Source organism: Falco cherrug, chromosome 15, assembly GCF_023634085.1.
Source record: "Falco cherrug isolate bFalChe1 chromosome 15, bFalChe1.pri, whole genome shotgun sequence".
Classification (NCBI taxonomy): Eukaryota; Metazoa; Chordata; class Aves; order Falconiformes; family Falconidae; genus Falco; species Falco cherrug.
Genome location: NC_073711.1, coordinates 9,284,709 through 9,302,550, shown reverse-complemented (window position 1 = coordinate 9,302,550; position 17,842 = coordinate 9,284,709). Strand labels below are relative to the sequence as shown.

At 52.5% G+C, this 17,842-nt stretch overlaps 1 protein-coding gene across 1 annotated transcript; it reads left to right on the top strand.

The window, feature by feature from the left end:
• Nucleotides 1-1,380: 1,380 nt before the first annotated feature.
• Nucleotides 1,381-7,917, top strand: HMGB3 (high mobility group box 3). The gene is made up of 5 exons (XM_055727547.1): nucleotides 1,381-1,513; nucleotides 4,284-4,440; nucleotides 5,015-5,154; nucleotides 5,691-5,865; nucleotides 6,423-7,917. Exons 2-5 carry the CDS (start codon nucleotides 4,291-4,293, stop codon nucleotides 6,564-6,566), a joined length of 609 nt encoding a protein of 202 aa, XP_055583522.1. The 5' UTR covers nucleotides 1,381-1,513; nucleotides 4,284-4,290; the 3' UTR covers nucleotides 6,567-7,917.
• Nucleotides 7,918-17,842: the final 9,925 nt, after the last annotated feature.

Sequence of the window (17,842 nt, the reverse complement as noted above, 5' to 3'; positions counted from 1 at the left end):
GGCAGGACTTTGGCTGAAATCCCGGGTGAAATTCTGCACGCTCCCCAGTAGATTTGTCAGCGGGAGGTTGGCACTCCTCTATGTCTCATCAGTCGTTTTGTTTTGATCTCTTCCGGCAAAGGCAACCTGTGACCGTATGTTGTTATAGCCGTAAGTGCTTCCACAGGGCAGTATCTGGTAAACTCCACTGCCTGCCTGCATCTCAGCCCAGGGTGGAGGCTTCTTTTCACTATCTGTTCCTTAAAGAGGGCAACTGTTTCTTCTGGCTATCATAAAAGAAGGGTGGCAGTTACGCCCAGCCCATAACAGTATGTGGTGGTTTGAGTCTTACTGCTCCAGCCTTAAAATAACAGCTCTTTTTTCCGAGCCAACCAACAATTGTGGTCAGCCACTAATACCAGTTTAACCATTTGGCAGCTGCCCTATAGGAAACAGCTCTTTCGAGAGAGCCAGAGGAGCCCTTGACCCCGGAGCCGCACTGGGCTGGTTTCAGTCGTAAAGGACATGGTTACAGCTATCCCTGTGCACAGCCAGCCTCTGTGACAACCAAATCCCGGAGAGTTAATAACAAACAAATTGTGCAAGTAGGTTAGAAATAGTAATTCAGGTTAATTGTTTTGGTGCTTTATTTGATGAATGAGTAGGTAAAACTCTCTGATCCCCACTCCCCCCGCTCCATTTCTTGCTCTGTAGTTCCTTTTCCATCCATCGTGTGCTGGGACTGTCAGCAGAGTTTGTTTCTCGGGCTCGGTTCCCTCCCTGTTACGAACAGTAGTAACCGGCTTTGCAAACACTGCCGTTGACATTGGAATCGGGCCCTTACGGCTTTAGGGCAGAAACTGGCAATAAAGGGCTACTGTAGGCCGGGGGCTCCCACCCGCTCTCTCCCCCGGGCTGCTGCTGTCGCCGGTCCCCGTCGCTCCGCGCCTCCCCGCCCCCCCCTGCTCCGGCAGGGGGTCTCCTCCCGCGGGACCCCGCCAGCCGCCCCTTGACTCCGGCCCAGCGCTGCCCATCACTGCGGCTCTGAGCTGGGCAGCGCGGGCCGGGGGCAGCCGGGCAGCGCCTCCGTGCGCGGCCCCGGCCCGTTCCGCGGTGAATGGGGCAGCGGGCTCCCCCAGCAGCCACAACCACGTGGCGACGACAGTTTGCCGGTAAGCGGCAGCGCTCCCCGCCTCGCTCCCCCCTTCCCACCCGGCCGGGGGCTCCCCCCAACCCCGGGTCAACCCCCACCCCCCCTCCCCCCGGCGCGCGCCGCCGAGCTCCCCTTTCCCCGGCGGGCGCTCGTTTTGAATGAATGACCTCCCCCACGCCGGCCAACCGCCGCGCGGCCGCGCTTAATATTCATGAGGCGCCGCGCCAATGAGCGGGCGAGGAGGTTGTTTTAAACGGCAGAGCCCCGCAGCCAATCAGGCCGCTCTCGTAGGCAGCCAACGCGAGGCTGAGCCGCGCCGCGCCGAGCCCCGCGTCGTGCCCTGCGCTCCAGCTCCTGTCCACACTACCGCGAACAATACAGGTACGTGCAGCCCCGCCGCAACTTTTCGGGGGGCGGCTGCCCCCTGCCCGCCCCGCCCTGCCCCCGCGCCCTCGTCCCTCTGCTCTGCCTGCCCCGGGCTTTTTATTTTTTTTTAATTATTAATATTTTTTTTTGTTTTCCGTTCCTTCCTTCCTCCGAGTTTTTTTTTTTTTAATGTAAAAAAAAAAAAATCGGGAAAATCACCCAAAACTTTCTTCCTTCCTCGCAAGGGGATCGGCGGTGCCAGGGCAGATGCTGCGCGCAGCTGGCGGGGCGGCGGGCAGCGGGCGAGGCGCAGCGTTTGCCCCCCCGTCCTCCTGCCCTGCCCCACCGGGAGCTCCCCCCGGCGCAGAGGGGCTACCTGTCCCCGGTGCAGCCCGGTTTCTCCGCGCCGGGCTCCCGTGCCACCGAGAGTAATATGGCTGGTGCAGCAACTACACCGGGACTAACTCCTTTTCTCCCCCTCATGGGCAGGGATTTTTCTCTGCCGCCTCCTAATGTCGCACGGCAAAACGCGCGGCGCCCTCGGCTTTTATTTGCCCCCTTTCCCCGGGTGGGCTCGGTGGGGCTGGCGGCGGTGGGAAAGTTGTTGGCCGTGCGCAATGCCGTGCCCGCTGTTTATTCTGCATTAATATGGCTGTCGCTTTAGCATCTGACAGGGATAAACCCTGCGCGCTGCGCCCGTCTGTCCCGGGGAAGCAGTTTTTTTCTCGCCGCCGCCGCCTCCAAACTCCCCCGATCCCTTCGCTTCTGCCTCCGCCGCTCTTCCCCTGCCCGGGAAGGTGTCTCCGGCGGGGCTGCGCCCGCGGCGGGGCCCCGCATCGCCTCTTCCCCGCGCCGCGCCGCCCGTGCTGTGGGCATTAATATGGCTGGCGCTGGAGAGCCCCGGCGAAGGGAAGAAAGACGTGTAAGCGGCATAGGGATGGGGAGGGGGGTCGCGGCGGGGGAAATCTCCTTCCCGGCGCCCCGCAGGGGGCTCAAACCTTTCGCTTTCGCCCCGGCTCCTCTCTCCCCACCGCCCCGCGCCCTCGGCTGGGCGCCGGGGGGCCGCCCCGGGGCTCTCCGCACTCTTTTTCTGGCGGCGCGGAGGAGCGTAGCGGCGGCGATAATGGCTGCACGGGAGCCTTTGTTAGAGAGCGCTGCGCTAGGCAGGGGCCGGGGGGGGGGCGCCTCCCGCCCGCGCCCCGGCCCCGCCGCCCCCGCCGCCCGGCGGGGGGCCGAGCGGGGAGCCCCTTCGCGGCGGGGGCGGCGTTTTGGCGGGGCCGGCGGCCGGGGGCGGCGGGCGCGGGGGGCCGAGCGCGGCGGAGGGGGAGCGCGGCTTTGTTCGGCGGCGCGGCGGCGGCGCCGGGAGAAGCCATCTTAGCGAGCGGGGCCGGCCCTGGGCGCGGAGCGCGGCCGCCGCCGCCGCCGCTCCTGCTGCCGCTCGCACCGGCCGCCCGGGGCCGGGCCGGCGCCCCGCGCCCCCGGCCGCCGCCCGGCCCCCCGGCGCCCCCCGCCCGCCGCCCCGCCGCATTTCAGGGGCACTTTCTTTCATCAGGAGGCATTTCACAAAATGGAAGATGAATTATTGGCGTCTGGCGGAGCCGCCGCTGCCCCCTCCGCCCGCCGGCCCCGGCCCCGCCGCAGGTGCCCGCGCCCCGCGCCGCGCAGCCCGGCCGCCGCGGTGACCTTGGGGGGGAGAAGATGGCGGGAGCGGCGCGGAGCCGGCCCGGGCTGGCCGCGGCGGGCCGCTCGCCCCCAACTTCGGGAGCAGGCGGCGGCCCCGGCCCGGCCCCGCGCCCCGCTCTGCCCCGGCGCCGCGGGCTCTGCGCGCCCCGGCGCGGGCGGTGGGCAGCGGGCACCCCGCGGGAGCGGCCCGAGCGGGCGGCTTCGGCTGCGGCGCCGCGCACGGGGGGCTCGGCGGGCGCAATTAAATATTAACGCCGTGCTAATAAAAATTAAATTTTCAGACGCTGGAGAGGCTGTAAATAGGAAGTATTGCTGCGGGATTTTTTTTTTTTTGAGGTGGGAAAGAAAAAAGATCCAATCCGCCGTGGAAGAGGGGGAAAGAAGCGCAGCCCAAAAGTTAGCATCATCCTCTCGGTGACTTGCTCATCGCATCTTTGCGCTGACCACTATGCCTCCAAACATGTGTCACTTGGTGGAGCAAGAGCAAGCGCTGCTCACCTCGCAGAGCTCCACGGGTCCTATTGTGTTTAAAACTAGCCTTTATTTGCTCGCCTTCTTCTGCTTAGGAGGTTATCACACTTTTACGGGGTGGGGGGGCGATAATCCATCCTGCCTTTTTCTGCCTGGCCAGCTGCTGCTAACGTGTCAACTCCTGCTACTGAAGGCATAAGTCATAGCCTGGCACTGCATGTGCCACTCAAGCCCCAGTGTGGTAGCCAACTAAAACAAATATTTCATATTAGTTGATATATAACTCTTAATGGGCAGAAGTCTGTCTGTTTCGTAGCCTGTCACCAGTCTTTGGATGTGATGTAAACCTGTATCGATGTAAAACTTGGGTCCAGTGACCAGTTTCACTTGCCTCAAGTTGGTGACCCGAGTGTCAAGGAAGAATAATTGGAGTCTCTGTATTGGGGATAGTGAGCAACGTCAGCGGGGAGGAAGGGGATGTGTTACTGATGGGGCATTGCTTCAGGGGACAGTGGTGTGTGCTCATAAATACATGCATGCTGTATGCATATCCACACATATACACGCGCCCATCTGTACTTGCATTCACTTGTTTGTTTTTTTTCCCCCCGTTTTTCCCTCCTGCCTGCAGAGTCAAGATGGCTAAAGGTGATCCGAAGAAGCCCAAAGGCAAGATGTCTGCCTATGCCTTCTTTGTGCAGACGTGCCGTGAGGAACATAAGAAAAAGAACCCAGAGGTTCCAGTCAACTTTGCAGAGTTTTCCAAGAAGTGCTCAGAGAGGTGGAAGGTACTTTAATTTGTGACTTCCTGAAGGGCTAACTCCTTACGGTGTCTGCTAGGCTGGTGTGTGTGTCCGAATATGAAGGAAGCCGGTGGTGTTTTGGTCTGTTTGCCGTTCTTGGCAGGGTGTCCCGGTCATTGATCGGGTGCTGCTGACTACTGTAATGATTGTGAAGGCTTCAGCCTGGTGTATCTGCCTGTTCGGCTGCTTCCCCTGCAGACTGGTCTTTTTTTTTCCCCATTCCCAAGCACAGTGCCCTTCAGCAGCAGCTACCTCCCTCCAGGCCAGTGTCCTGGAGGAAGACTCTGGCTGTGCTTGTCGCGTTCCCGTTGCTTCCCTCTCGCTGAATATGCCAGCTGTGGCTGCCTTTCCCGGTACGGGACCTTCGTCCCCAAGGTGGTCCGGTTAGAAAACAAACAAATCCTGAAACTCCCCTGTCGAGTCTGTATGTGTTGGCTTGTTTACTTAAAGTTTGCCGGCTATTGCGCAGTTGGGTAATCACAGGTTCGGTGTCTTGTTTTTTTGGTTTGTGTTTTTTGTTTGGGGTGGGTTTTTTTTGGTGTTTGGGTTTTTTTTTTAGACTATGTCAAGCAAGGAGAAAGCTAAATTTGATGAAATGGCGAAGGCTGATAAGGTACGATATGATAGAGAAATGAAGGACTATGGACCGGCTAAGGGTGGCAAGAAGAAGAAGGACCCCAATGCCCCAAAACGACCACCGTAAGTAACTTTGAGGCATTAAACCCACAAGTATTTTGGTGTTTTCACACCCTGTAACACAGCTGCTACATTTCCATAAAGGAAGTGGATGGGGTATACGTTTCATATAGCAGCACTGGTTATGTTCACAGCTTACTGACAGTGTCTTGTAGACCTTCTAGGCAGCTCGTAATCTTGAGCACATAGAGCACAGGAATTGTCAGTACTTGCAATCCTTAAACTCATAATGGTGGAAGACATGGAAATGACTAGGTGACAGTGAGACTCTTGTATCTATATCTAAGATGAAATTGGGTGGGGGCATAGATAACACCTGATTAAAAACAGCACTGGGTGAAGGCTGCGGGTCTGGGCCTTGGTAAAATCAAAACATGTTTGGGTTTCTATGTTGTTTTCTTTAAAGTTAAAAAAAATCCAGTGTTTCTACTCGGCATGCGAGTGCATGTGTGAATGCTGTGGACGAGGGACAGAGGTGGGGGTGTGCTCCCCGGGTGTGCTGCTGCAGTGCTGACTGTCCTCTGGTGTTTCTCCCAAAGGTCTGGCTTCTTCCTCTTCTGTTCAGAGTTCCGCCCCAAGATCAAGTCCACAAACCCTGGCATATCCATCGGGGATGTAGCAAAGAAACTGGGTGAGATGTGGAACAACCTCAGTGATGGTGAAAAGCAGCCTTATAATAATAAGGCAGCTAAACTGAAGGAGAAGTATGAGAAGGTAAGGCTGGTTTTCACTTGTTCCTCTTCCATACCAGCTGTGGTGATGATGTGTTTCTGTAACATAGACCCAGCTAAGGTGGCCCCAGCACAGCAAGCATCTCCAGCTTACAGACCTGTTGTCGCTGTGCTACATGGCTGAACTTCACGTGTGTTGGGACAGAGTAGGGCAGCAAGCTGCAGGCAGATTCCAGCAGGGAGGGAGAGCTTTCCCCCAGTGATGCGCAGCTGCACCTGCTGGTGTTGCTTCAGCAAAGAGTTTGCTGTGCTGTTGAAGGAGCTTTGTCCCGTTAGCAGGAAACTTGTAAGAGAGGCTGGGTTCTCTTCTCCTCCTCAAAGAAATAACCATAAACGCAGGGTTCAAGGCTTCCATCGTCTGGAGGCAGTTGAGCACGCTTAGGTGTCTGCATACCTGTGTATGTGCCGTAGTGCTGGCTGATCCCCCTTTTGGGGTGCAGCTGCCAAAGGCCAGTCCCTCTATGCTAACGCCTGCTGCTGTACAAATGCTGTATGTGTTTGCTGCTTAGAGCAAATTAAGACATCCCCTTGACTTTGCAGGATGTTGCAGACTACAAGTCTAAAGGAAAGTTTGATGGCGCAAAGGGAGCAGCAACCAAAGCTGCTCGGAAAAAGGTAGAGGAAGAAGACGAAGAGGAGGAGGAGGATGAAGAAGAGGAGGATGAAGATGATGATGATGAATAAAACTGTACAATACTTGTCTCCATGTGAATACCATAGAGTAGGGGAAACACCATAAATGAAGCACCTCTTATTTGAGATGGTGTCTTTTGTCCTTATTAGGCTTAATTAAAAGAAAAATTTGGATTCCGATCGCGTTGTAGTTTCTAAAAGTACTCTAGAAATTGTAACTGGTTTACATGAAGTGGCCATGGGTGTAGTGAGCACCCTGAAACTGTATCAAAGTTGTACATATTTCCAAACATTTTTAAAATGAAAAGGCCTCTAGTGTTCTCCTAACTCTGTGCACTTTGCTGTTGGTGTAACAAAGCATTTAAAAATGTTTCAAGCATTTTTTTAATTTGTAAGGTGGTGTTACTATATGGTTATTGGCTAGAAAATCCTGGGTTATAAACTGTACATATCTATAGTTTGTAAAAACTAGACAGATTCTTGTGGTACATGCTTAGAGTTATGATGCCTTAGAGGAGCAGTGATTACTTGGAAAGGCTGTACGTTCCCCGGGGTGCCATGGCCCAAAGCATGCACTGTGAGGGTAGATCTATTTACACTACAGTGGGCGTCCATTTAGCTTAAAGTTGTCTTTCTGTATATAGTGAAATAGCATTCTGCTGCCATTCTTAGTTGTGGAAGGGGGTTCAGCTGGCATGAGAAGTGTATGGATTTTTTTAGTTAAGTGCGGTAGTTTTTAAACTGAAACTGTAGACATCTCTTCATCGTCAACTAAGTGAAGAGCCAGTGCAGCAACTGAAGTTCAAAAACACTCTGTACTTAAACGAATTTGCAACGTTCTGTTTTTTTTGTATGTTTAGAATGCTGAAATGTTTTTGAAGCAAAATAAACAGTATTACATTTTTAAAACTGTTCTTGACAACACTCTAAATTTCTGGTTTAAAAGGATCTTAACAACAGCAAGAGGTTCATTTTGAAGTCTGTGGCATCCCTCAGGGCTGGTGACTTAGGAAACATTCTGACTCAAGGATTAAAAAATAAAAAAATAAAAAAATAAATGGTGGCCAGCCAAAACTGGCTGAATTGAAAGAGATGGCTGCTCCAGCTAATATGCAATCGTAACTGTTTATGGCTGAGTGGCATAAGATGCTATGCAAGTTTGAACTTTATTACTTGAACTTGGGAGCCTAAATGAACATTCATGACGTAATTGTTTGTTTGTGTGTGTATATAGCAGCATTCAGAGATGCAGAGAAAGGTAGGTGGCTAGGAATGAGGCTGACACCATGGAATAAGTATAAAGCATAGTTTGGATTTTTTTTTTTCAGTTGTGTTGGGTAAATTTATAGCCCAAATGCATTGCTGTACATATTAAAATGTGCCTTTTTTGTCCTGTGTTAAACTGTTTCAGACTTGTGGTTTTTTCTAGCATCTTGATTCGTGGCAGGAACCAGGCGCCTAGTCTTAACTCCCCGCTGAAGTAGGAGTGTGGCGCAGGTACTCTAGTCTGTGTCCTGTCTCTAATGACGCAAGTTTTAATAGGCATCGGGTGCTGTGAGGTGGGTTGGGGGAGCGACGCAGGTCTCTTTCCCCTTTGGTGGCCAGCTGGCTGCCTTGCAGTCTGGCCACATCCAAGCTGGGGCTGTTTTGCAGCCTTGGAAGGGAAAGGTAACGCCTGGTCTCTAGCTGGTGACTCTAACCTCATTTTTCCTTGGCATGGAAACTGCACGAACTGGGAAAACTATAGCACCCCCTTGCTACTCTGGAATTCCTTCCTTGTGCTGGCTGTAGTTAGCAGTCGGTGTTTGATCGCAGTGAGGAGGAGGGGGGGGGGGTGAGGGTACTTACATCAATAGCAGGTCCAAGTTGTGGGCTGCCGTGTGTGGCTGACTTAAGAGGACGGGGTAACTCCTTAGGGTAAATGTGGGTATGGGCTGCTGCCGCTGCTTCATTTGAGCCAAGCTGTAGGTTAATAAGGGCCAGGCTTAGAGGCAGTAACTACTTTGAACATGGATAAAACTACTTCATTGCCTAACTGGATAGCACATTTGGCTTCCTGAGACTTCTCAACAACCGTAGTATAGTATCTTGGCAAAACAGTCTGATCTAGTGTTGAGATGAACTCGAACCTGGAAAGCAAAACCAAGCAAAAGTTGGTATCTGACGGAGCAAGCTAATAAACTTTTATGAAACGTAGCAACGTGTAGCAACTTTTTCTTTTAAGGCTAAGTTACGGTTGGATCACTTAGAAATAAATTTTATAATTGCTTAATTATGACAATTCTTAGTGTCTTTTAATGCACAAAACCCCAAGTGTAAAATCGGCCCCTATTTTATGGGAAGTTGTGTTTTAAAAGCCTCAATAAAGCTGTGTCTGGAAAAGAAATAGGTACTTTTGTATTTGCTGCCCTTTCCACGTGTCTTCTGATGCAAGGGAGAAGACAACTGGAGGTTCCAGCATGTGGAAGTTTGATGGGGAAGTGGCAGAGCAGAAGAGAAAAGCAGTAGCATCATTCCAGGAGCTCTAATGCTGTTTCTGTTGTCTAGTTGGCAAAATCTCCCCTTAGCCACATACGGGAATTAGTGTAGATCACTGCTGTGCAAATCGAGCTTGGCTTTGAATTAACTGCTAGTGAGCTGAGCCCCTATTGATAGTATTAGCAAATAAGAACTAGAGCTGACACCTCTTTGTCTTCATTGTATTGGAAATCTATCGAGTTGCAGGGCTTGATTAAGGTCCTGGACCTTACGGTGCGCTACCTATTCCTGCTCTGCAAACGCCTAAAATATGGCATGCCTCAGGGATGTTGTTCGATACAGTGCTAGCACAGGACTCTGGGGACTCAGATGTGGATATTGCAGATGTAGTGATGATGTTTCTTCCCCCAGTGCTCTGCCATTGATAAATACCATAGTGTGAATGTATATAAATAACACATGATTTCCCCCGCTGCCACTGGTTTTTGTGTTCTGAGATGTCATCTCAAATATTGGGAACTGCTTAATCTCACCCAGCTCTATTTTTTGATAGAACACCCTCCAAGTGCTCTTTCTCGCCGCTTTGAAATGTTTGTGGTGTTTCAGAGCAGGCATTTCTGCTCTGGGCTGCTGTAGGGTTAAAACTTCATGTTCAACTTTAGTCCCAAGCTCTGCAGAGTAAATATGTCTCTGATTAACTCCATTATATGTAGAGAAGGGTAATGATAAAATAGATTTGGGGAAAGGGAGGGGAGCGATGAAAAGAGATTCTTCCTTGCCTGAATTTGACAGCTGACTGAGACTGCTTGTGTTCCCAAAATGGGATTTCTTGCATCCCCTGTGCCTGCTGAAGCTGGGCTGTCGGGGCGAGGGACTGGGATAAGAAGACAGGATGGTGCCAGCACTGCTGCTGTTAAAGCCTGCTCGCTCTCTGGGGGGGCAGAGGATGGCTCTGCTGGGTGGGGTGGTCCCTCTGGGTGCCGCAACGGTGGCAGAGTTGTGAGAGCTTTTGCTCAAGGGAAAGCATCTGCTGGTGCTGCTGTGGGGCAGATGCGGGATGCGGGGCAGAGGCAGGGAGCTGCACGGCAGCGCTCACCTGTGTCGTGCAGGTCATTTCCCGTGGCTGGTACCGTTCGATTTGCACTCGGGACTATGCGAAGTCTTGAGAACACAATCGCTACTGAAATGCACCAACATCCCTCTGAAATCCAACCCGGTGGGGGGCGATGGGATGAATGGGGCTGTCAAGCTGCTCTGTGCGGGCCAGAGCCGCCTCTGCCGAAATGGGCATGGCACGGGGATGCAGAGGAGCAATGCTCTCCTGCTGCTCTGTAACCTATACGTTTCCAAATTCAGTTGAAACGTGGTAAATATTCAGTGTGAGCTCTTAGACTAGAGGGGGGGTCTGGGGGAGGGGCTGCATCGGGGAAGCCCTGCCGTGGCTGTGGGGTTAGCTGCCCTCAAGCACTCACAAGGAAAACCGTGCTGCAGGATGGTTTCCTGCCGCTCATGTCGGCGTCCTAATGCATCTGTGGGGAAGCAGTGCATTAATTTTTCTGTAATAAAATTAATTAAAAATCCTAGTCCAAATGCATATTGAATCAATTAGCAGCGAATGGCTGGAGCTCTAACGGAGGTCCATAGGAAGGTGAGAGTCTGCTTTGGGGATTGTACCGGGGATACAGGCAGAGTCAAAACATCTCTTTATCTGCTCCCTTTGAACGGCTGATTTTTATATAATTTTATTCACTCCTAATAAACCCTGCAGGAACAGCAGCAAGGTGCGAGGGCTTCTGTTGGCTCTGGCTCAGGCGATGGCAGGTGAATGGCTTTTCGCTTCCAGCCTCCAGCACAATTCTGGCAGCTGCCTTGAGTTTGTTTTCCCTCTGCTCGCTCAGGCTGTTGTTCCACGGGCGGAGAAGCATCCCCCAAGTAAGCCCTCTTCTGCTGAGGCTTTTGGGAAGCAGGGCTTGGACAGGGAGTACCGGCTGGGGACCTCCCCATGGCTTGGCTGGGGCGACAGCAGGATGCTGCGTTATGGCCATGCTGCCGTTCGCGTTCTGACAAGCCCCACGCTCCCCTCTATGGATGTTAGCCCAAGCTCGCTCACCTCTAAAAGATAATGGGAGGAACTGTGACAAGTGACATATTTATTTCTTTCCGCTAAGGCTGCACCACATTTTAATGCAATAAACTGAATTGTAAATTGCAGCTGTGCTGCAAAACAAAGTGTGCTGGAGACCCCATTACCAAGTGGTTGCTCTGCAAACATGTTTCAGCTTGCGGTGGAGAAGGGCCCGAATAACCAGCATGCCTGGTGGGGGGGGTCATGCCCTACATGGTGTCTTCACCCCTTTTTGGCAGGCTGGGTGCCGGTGGGAGTGCGGTGTGCACCTGGCTCTGCTTGGGCAACATTTGGCGACCCCTGTTCAAAGCACTCTGCAAACATCTCATCCTTCTGATAGGTCTGATACGTACATGCTAAGCGGGATGTGGATGAGGGGTGGCTCCTTGCCTGTGCTAACGATCTTGATTGGAGTTGTCTGCTGCTGTAAGAGCTCTTCCCTGAGCACCCTCCTGCACCTGGATCCCTAAATTAAGCAGGAAGAAGCAGCTACAGCCCTGCTAGAGCTGACAGCTATGTCTCCCTGGTGGTGAGTACCTCTTTCTCTTGTTCCTGGATGCGGCATGGCCTTACAGAAACCCCTGTAAAGTGCCTCAAAAGGGTTAGTCTTTCTGTTAAGCCAGAGCAGAGCAAGTGACCTCCCTGGGGCTGGGGAGCCTGGCTGTCGTGTGGAGCAGCAAGCTGGTGCTGTGGTGGGGTTAAGACCTTTGGAGGCTGGGATGTATAAAAGCAAATCTTTGTCTTGTTGATGTTGAGAGATGCAAGCACATTTACCATAGTAAGGGGATGCCTGCCCTGGAACCATGTCCCCTGACACAGTTGACTTCCGCATCCCTGGCTGAATCCAGCAGCTGGGGAAGTTACAGCTGGGCACTGAGCCTTGTTGCAGGACTGGATATTTTGATGGTGTTTGCAGTTGGCTTTTGAGCCCCTGAAGTGCAGAGTACCGCTGCTCTGCCCCATACCTGCCACCTCATCTTGCTTCTGGCTGGATGCTCCTTGCCAAGACACCAGAGGAGCAGGAGCAGCCCCTCCACATAGGTGTCGGACGCCTGTGCTTGCTGCTGTAGCTGAGCCTGTGTAGGGAGGGAGGCAGGTAGGATGCTATGAGTGACAGCGTCGCTTTTTCTTTCCAGCATCCCCTCCTTTTAAAGATCCCTCAGATATTTCAAGTCAGAAAAACGTTCTTTTTAAAAAATATTAATCAGACATGGGCTGGCTTTGTTGTTGTAAGCGCTTATTACTTGTAAGTGTTTTTAACTGCTTCTTTGTGAAGCTTAATTTTCTAAACTAACATAATGCAAATTCTAACGTGTAGAAGGGTGAAGTGGTTTGAGGGATTGCTTGAGACAAAGCCTCTTGCCTGCTGCTAATTACTGTGTGATTTCTCTTTTGCTACGTCTTACCTGGGATGTACCAGCAGTAATTCATGGTCTTGCAAAAGAGGCTTGACAAAGGTGGAAGCAGGGGCAATTTGATCTCCAGTTCTCTTAAAAGATATATTGGTCAAGTTCTGCTCTTTAGATTTAGAGCGCAGGCTGGGGATCTTCCCTGGGCTTGGCTTCTGCAGTTTAAGGTGTTGCTACGTGCAGCTCCTGGCAAAGGTTGCTCCCCAGGAGCAGGGAGAGCAAAAGGAAACATGCACTGGGTCTTCTCTTATTGTTCTGTTACTATTTTGTTGCTTCATATAGTAACTTAGTGTTTGCAAGCTGCTGGGAGCTTTTTCAAACCAAGCCTAAAGGTCAACGTGTCAGTAAAAGTCTTACAGACAAGCCTTTCTTCCAAGGGCTTGGCTGGAAGTGGAATAAAACCTGACCAAAGAGCGTTAAACTGTCTAATTAAAGATCTCTTGCTCCTTGCTGCTGCTCGTGTTTCATTCCTTGGTGATTCCCTGCCAGAGAGGGTTGTCTAGCAAAGAAATCAGCTAGACCAGACCCAGTATTTGGAACCTTGAGGGCAACTTGCAAAAGACCTTTGATGGTTTTGAACATAAGAGGACTTGGCCTTGTTTGCTTTCCACTGTTCCCTGTGCGTGTCTGCAGTATGTTGCTGTCCGCTCTTGGCGCTCTGCCTGGGGAGAAAAGCCTCCCTTACAGGCTCAGCCCTTTGCCTTTTCCATTAACATGTGATTACTTATCTGCTGGGAGCACCAAGGACTACTCCTGCAGACCCAGGGAAGATCGCCCTTGGTGCTCCTGACTTACTGGAGGTGACATCTTAAAAGGCCAACTCTCCAGCCGTCATTCAGGCTGGTCTTTCCAAGTGCAAAGTGGAAAGAAGCCCCCAGACCCTTTTTATTTCCATTTCCTGCCCAAAGTGTTGAAATAAGTGCCCCCAGAATGCTTATTCCCAGATGCTGTTTCATGGATCGCTTAGCTTTCGTTTCCTCCTCTCCCCCCATTCCCTGCCCCAGCTCTCCCTCTGCCCAGTGAAGCAGCTGTGGTCAGCAAATGGGACCCAGTGTCTTATTGGAGGTGATACAACTTAATCCCAAGTTTTGAGAGCAGATCAGCCTGCGAATTCCCACTGGTTGGATGCTGGTGTGGGCTGTTGCCCTGTGCCAGCTCAGACCACCCACTGGTGCTGTTCCCCTGAGCCTCTGTGCTCGCAGCAGTGTTGGGGCGAGGCAGGGGGGGGCTGGGGCGATGCCCAAGCTGCTGCCGGCTGGGAGCATGCCAGGCTGGCCAGCGCAGGTGGAGCCAGGCGGCCACCATGGAGGTGGGAAACGGGAGCGGGAGGTGGTGGAGAGATGTGGGTCTCCAGGTCTCGAGCAGACGGCGTCCAGCCCGCAGGGTGTCTCTCTGTGTCGGGGACCATATGGTGCTGTATTTCACAGCCGGCCCTGTGAGATGAGGTTCGGCAACTCCTATAGATGAAAGGGAGCGGGTGGTCTCAAAAATGTTTGCTGTTGCTTGTGCTCGGGTCCCTCGTGGAGGTGGTTATGGGCAATGGAGTAGGTTAGGCTGTACTGCAGCTGTGCCAGGTTTCCGTCGCGTGCTTGCTGGGCTGGGCGCACCTTCTCATGGCAGGGAGCAGGACCAGGCTGCTGCGGGCTGAGAGGAGGTCTGAACTAATGTGTGGGTGGGAAACACCTTTGTATATATTCTCATCCTGCTAAATGTGAGTTTCCCACCCTTCAGAGGTGCTCCGGTAGGGCCTGTTCCCCATTCACCTGCTTCCAGGCCATGCTCAGGCACCAGCTCTCGCAGGCAGTGGTGGGGCTGTGCCCAGCGTGATGCAGAGCTGCCAGGCAGCAGCTTCTCCCAAAGCCGAGCTGCCAATCCCCGCCAGCCCCAGCGGGATTGCCTCTGGCCCTGCTGAGAGCTGCCCTTTCACTGTGGACGTGGGTGCCTGGGCAGCCCAGTGGGGAGGGTCCCCTGGGGGCTCAGGGTGCCTGTGGCAGGAGAGGGGGTCCTGCCAGAGGAGCGGCCGGTTTGCTAGAAGCCACCTCCTAAATATGGACGTGCTTAATTTTATTTATTTATTTGCTTGCTCTGGAATCTTTGCATTTTTCTCTTAATCCTGGAGGAAAATCAGTGGTGCCCTGCATGCATGTGACATGGCTGCGCACAAACTCCCTTTGTAACTTCTTTCTTTCATGGGGGAGAAATGCATTCAGGAAAAAGCAGGGCCCTGACAACAGGAATCAAGTGTTTCTAAATATGGACATCCCTTTTTGGACTAAAAAGTCTTTTTTGTACCATGCATATTTCCCCTGTTAATCATTTCCTTTTGTTCCGCGCAAACTTTGGTCCTCCAATGTTATAGAAAGAATTATAGCTGCCCTGTTTGTAAACTTTCCTTTATGATACACCAACTGGCTTGTACGTTAAGCGAATTTGCTGGGTTTTCCTTTTAATGTGGTTGGAAAGGCCAGTGCTCTGGTTACTCACCCTTGGCTTTTGCTTTTTTTGAAAAACCAGTCATATTTGGCCTCAGCCCCTCTTGAAATATTGGGGATTTTACAGGCCAGTGAGCTTTGCCTGGTCCTATTCACTGCTTTTGTGTTACACTAATTGGCTTGATAAAGAAGGGCCTGGGCTCTGTGAAGTGCTTCTCCTCCAAGGTGAAATGTGAGATGGAGGGGGGAAATATTCAGATATTCACTAGCAGTTATGCTCGCTGGATAATCTGAAAGCATCAGAAATGAGCCAGAGCTCAGACAAAGTAGGGGATTAGGAGTCTGAGATGGGCGAGCGGGGTGGACATCTGGAAGCCTGCTGTTTAGCTTGTCTGCTGGGGTGGGTTGCATCTTCATTATATGGGTTATACGTGCCGAAAATGAACAGCGCGCTGGGGTCGTGCTTGCTCTCTGTGGATATATTCTGAAATAATTTTCTGTCGTTATTTATGGAGCACCCTGCCCTCCCCAGCAGGGCTCTGTGTGTTCGGTGCAAACCCGGTCTGCAGCGTGAGCAGAGCAGAAGCTCACCCCCTGAAGCTGGAGGGACACGCCTGGGTTTTATGGCACTGTTTGCACGCACCGCCTCTGCCTGCTGCTTTGAGGTTTCGGGGAGAAACATTGCACGCGGCCGGTGTTGCGCAGACGGCGGGGGCTTGCGCCCTCCCTTGCACAGAGCTCCCCGCGTTTTTGGGCAGGGGCAGCTCTGCAGAGCCCAACAGAAAAGCAAAAGCATGGGAAAGGAGGGGAGAAACCAGGCTTGGGGCTTCGGAAGCCTTCCCATGTGCGAAACACTTAACACGGCTCTGCCGAAGTTGGGCTCATCGTTACAGCGAGGGCTGTTAATGCCACTGCCAGCACCTGCCGTGGGCTGCACCATCCACCCCGATGCTGGCTTCACCTGCCCCGTCCCACTGCCCCCTGCCTAGCCCCTCACCCTGACCCCTGCGGGCACGAGGGGGTGGCTCGGGGTGCAGAGCTGTGTGTGGGGGTGGGGACAGATGTGTGTGGGTTTTTTCATCTGATGATGAAATAAGAGTTGAAAAATGCTTTTGCCTTTTTGAAAACACAATATTGGAGAAGGAATTCCAAATATGTTGTGAACAGAAATAGCAGAATAGTGGCTTGTTTTGGCTTTGTTTTTTCCCCAAAAAGTCATTTCTTTACCAGCCTCTTGGCGTGTGCTCTATTCCTCCTCCTCCACCTCAAGCGCTTTGCTTTGCTCATGTCTCCATCCCCTTCCTGGACAGCTTCAGTTTTGGCCACAGCTGTAACATACCAAATGGGGGCTGTACACAGCTGGAGCCTTGCAGCACTCCCACCAAATATCCACTGCTGCCTGAACAGCATCACGCCTGCCCACGGGTGGAAAACACTGTGATGAGCAAGCCAGCACCGGGGGGGGGTTTGGGGTAGGTGCTTTGTTCAGGTGAGCAGCATAATTCACACCTGTCTCTGGCAAAGCCAAAGCAAAGCAGTTTAGGGGAAGGTAAAGAGAGGACCTCCAGGCACAAATGCACCAGCCTGAAGCAGATGCAAGAGCTTGGCGGCGCTCTGGATCATGCTTGGGATGATAAAAGCAGGGGGATTTTTAGTTTAACAAAAAAATGCTGTGGAAGAGAGGCAGGTACCAGAGCAGTGGGGACCCGGGCAAGGCATTAATAAGGGGTGGTTGAAGGATGTGTGCCAGTCACTGCTGCATATGATGCTCCAGGGAATTAAAAGCGGGACTGAGGAGTGAGCCTGATGCAGCCGTGTGGCAGCATCCGCTGAAAGTGCTGACTCAGTGAAACGTGCCCCTGTTGTGTCAAAGATGTACAAAATCTAGGGAGAGAAGGAAAGCACAGAGTTTCCATATTTTTCATTATTTTGTAGGGGATGTTCTTGTTTTACCTGTTAGCTGCACACATGCTAATCCGGCCCGTGGGCCTCTCGGCACAGTACTGATGGCTAGCAGCTCCTGCTGTGCTACCTTGGTTTGTTTATTTATTTATTTTGGCAAAGCTGCCTTTTCTTTTTTGGGGGGACCTGACGGTGGAGCAGAGCTGAGTCCCAGTGGGTATTGGCAGTGTATTTATTTTTTGGGTGCCTCTGTGTCCTACTGGGGCTGAAACGAGATGTCCTTACATTTTCTGGAGGGGGCTTAGAAAGCCGCTGCCGAGAGTGACTCATGAGCCATGGGCACTGTGTGGATGCACGGGGAAACCAGCTCCTTTGCTCAGTGCCAGTGTACCAGAGAGCCTGCGTCTCGGTCTGTGTTAGCAGCAGTTATTGCCTGGAGAGAAGTGGTACAACTCCCCTGGGGTCACCTGTGGGCCCCTGGATGCCAAACCTCTGGAAGCCAGATACAAAATCCTCCTTTTCCTCCCATCCTGGGAGGAGTAGTGTGTTTCTCCTGAAAAGATGGGTCAGGAAAGCATTTATGTGCTGTGGGGGGACTCTGAGTTAGGAGACTTGCGCGATTTTATGCAGACTAAGTGCAGTTAAGCATTACAGCCCCAATTCTTATTCCATTTTAGTGTAGTTTTTCGGAAGGGCTGGCAGCTTAGTGTGTTTGAACTGCCCCATGCCAGGGGCTGCCAGGGTACTTTGGGGGACCCCGTAGCAGGGACAGGGTACGCCTCGGCTCGCAGCCACCCTTTGGGGCTGCCAAAGCCTTTGCTGTGAGATAGAGGGGTCCAGGTTTAGGGGAGGCAGCCCCAAGCACTGGGTCAGTCCTGGCAGCTTCAGCAGGGGATGCTCCTGCAAACAGGAGCCACTGGGAGTTTGCATTCCCCTTGGCCTCAGCCATGAAGAAAGTCTAAAGCCTCAGTCAATAATAAG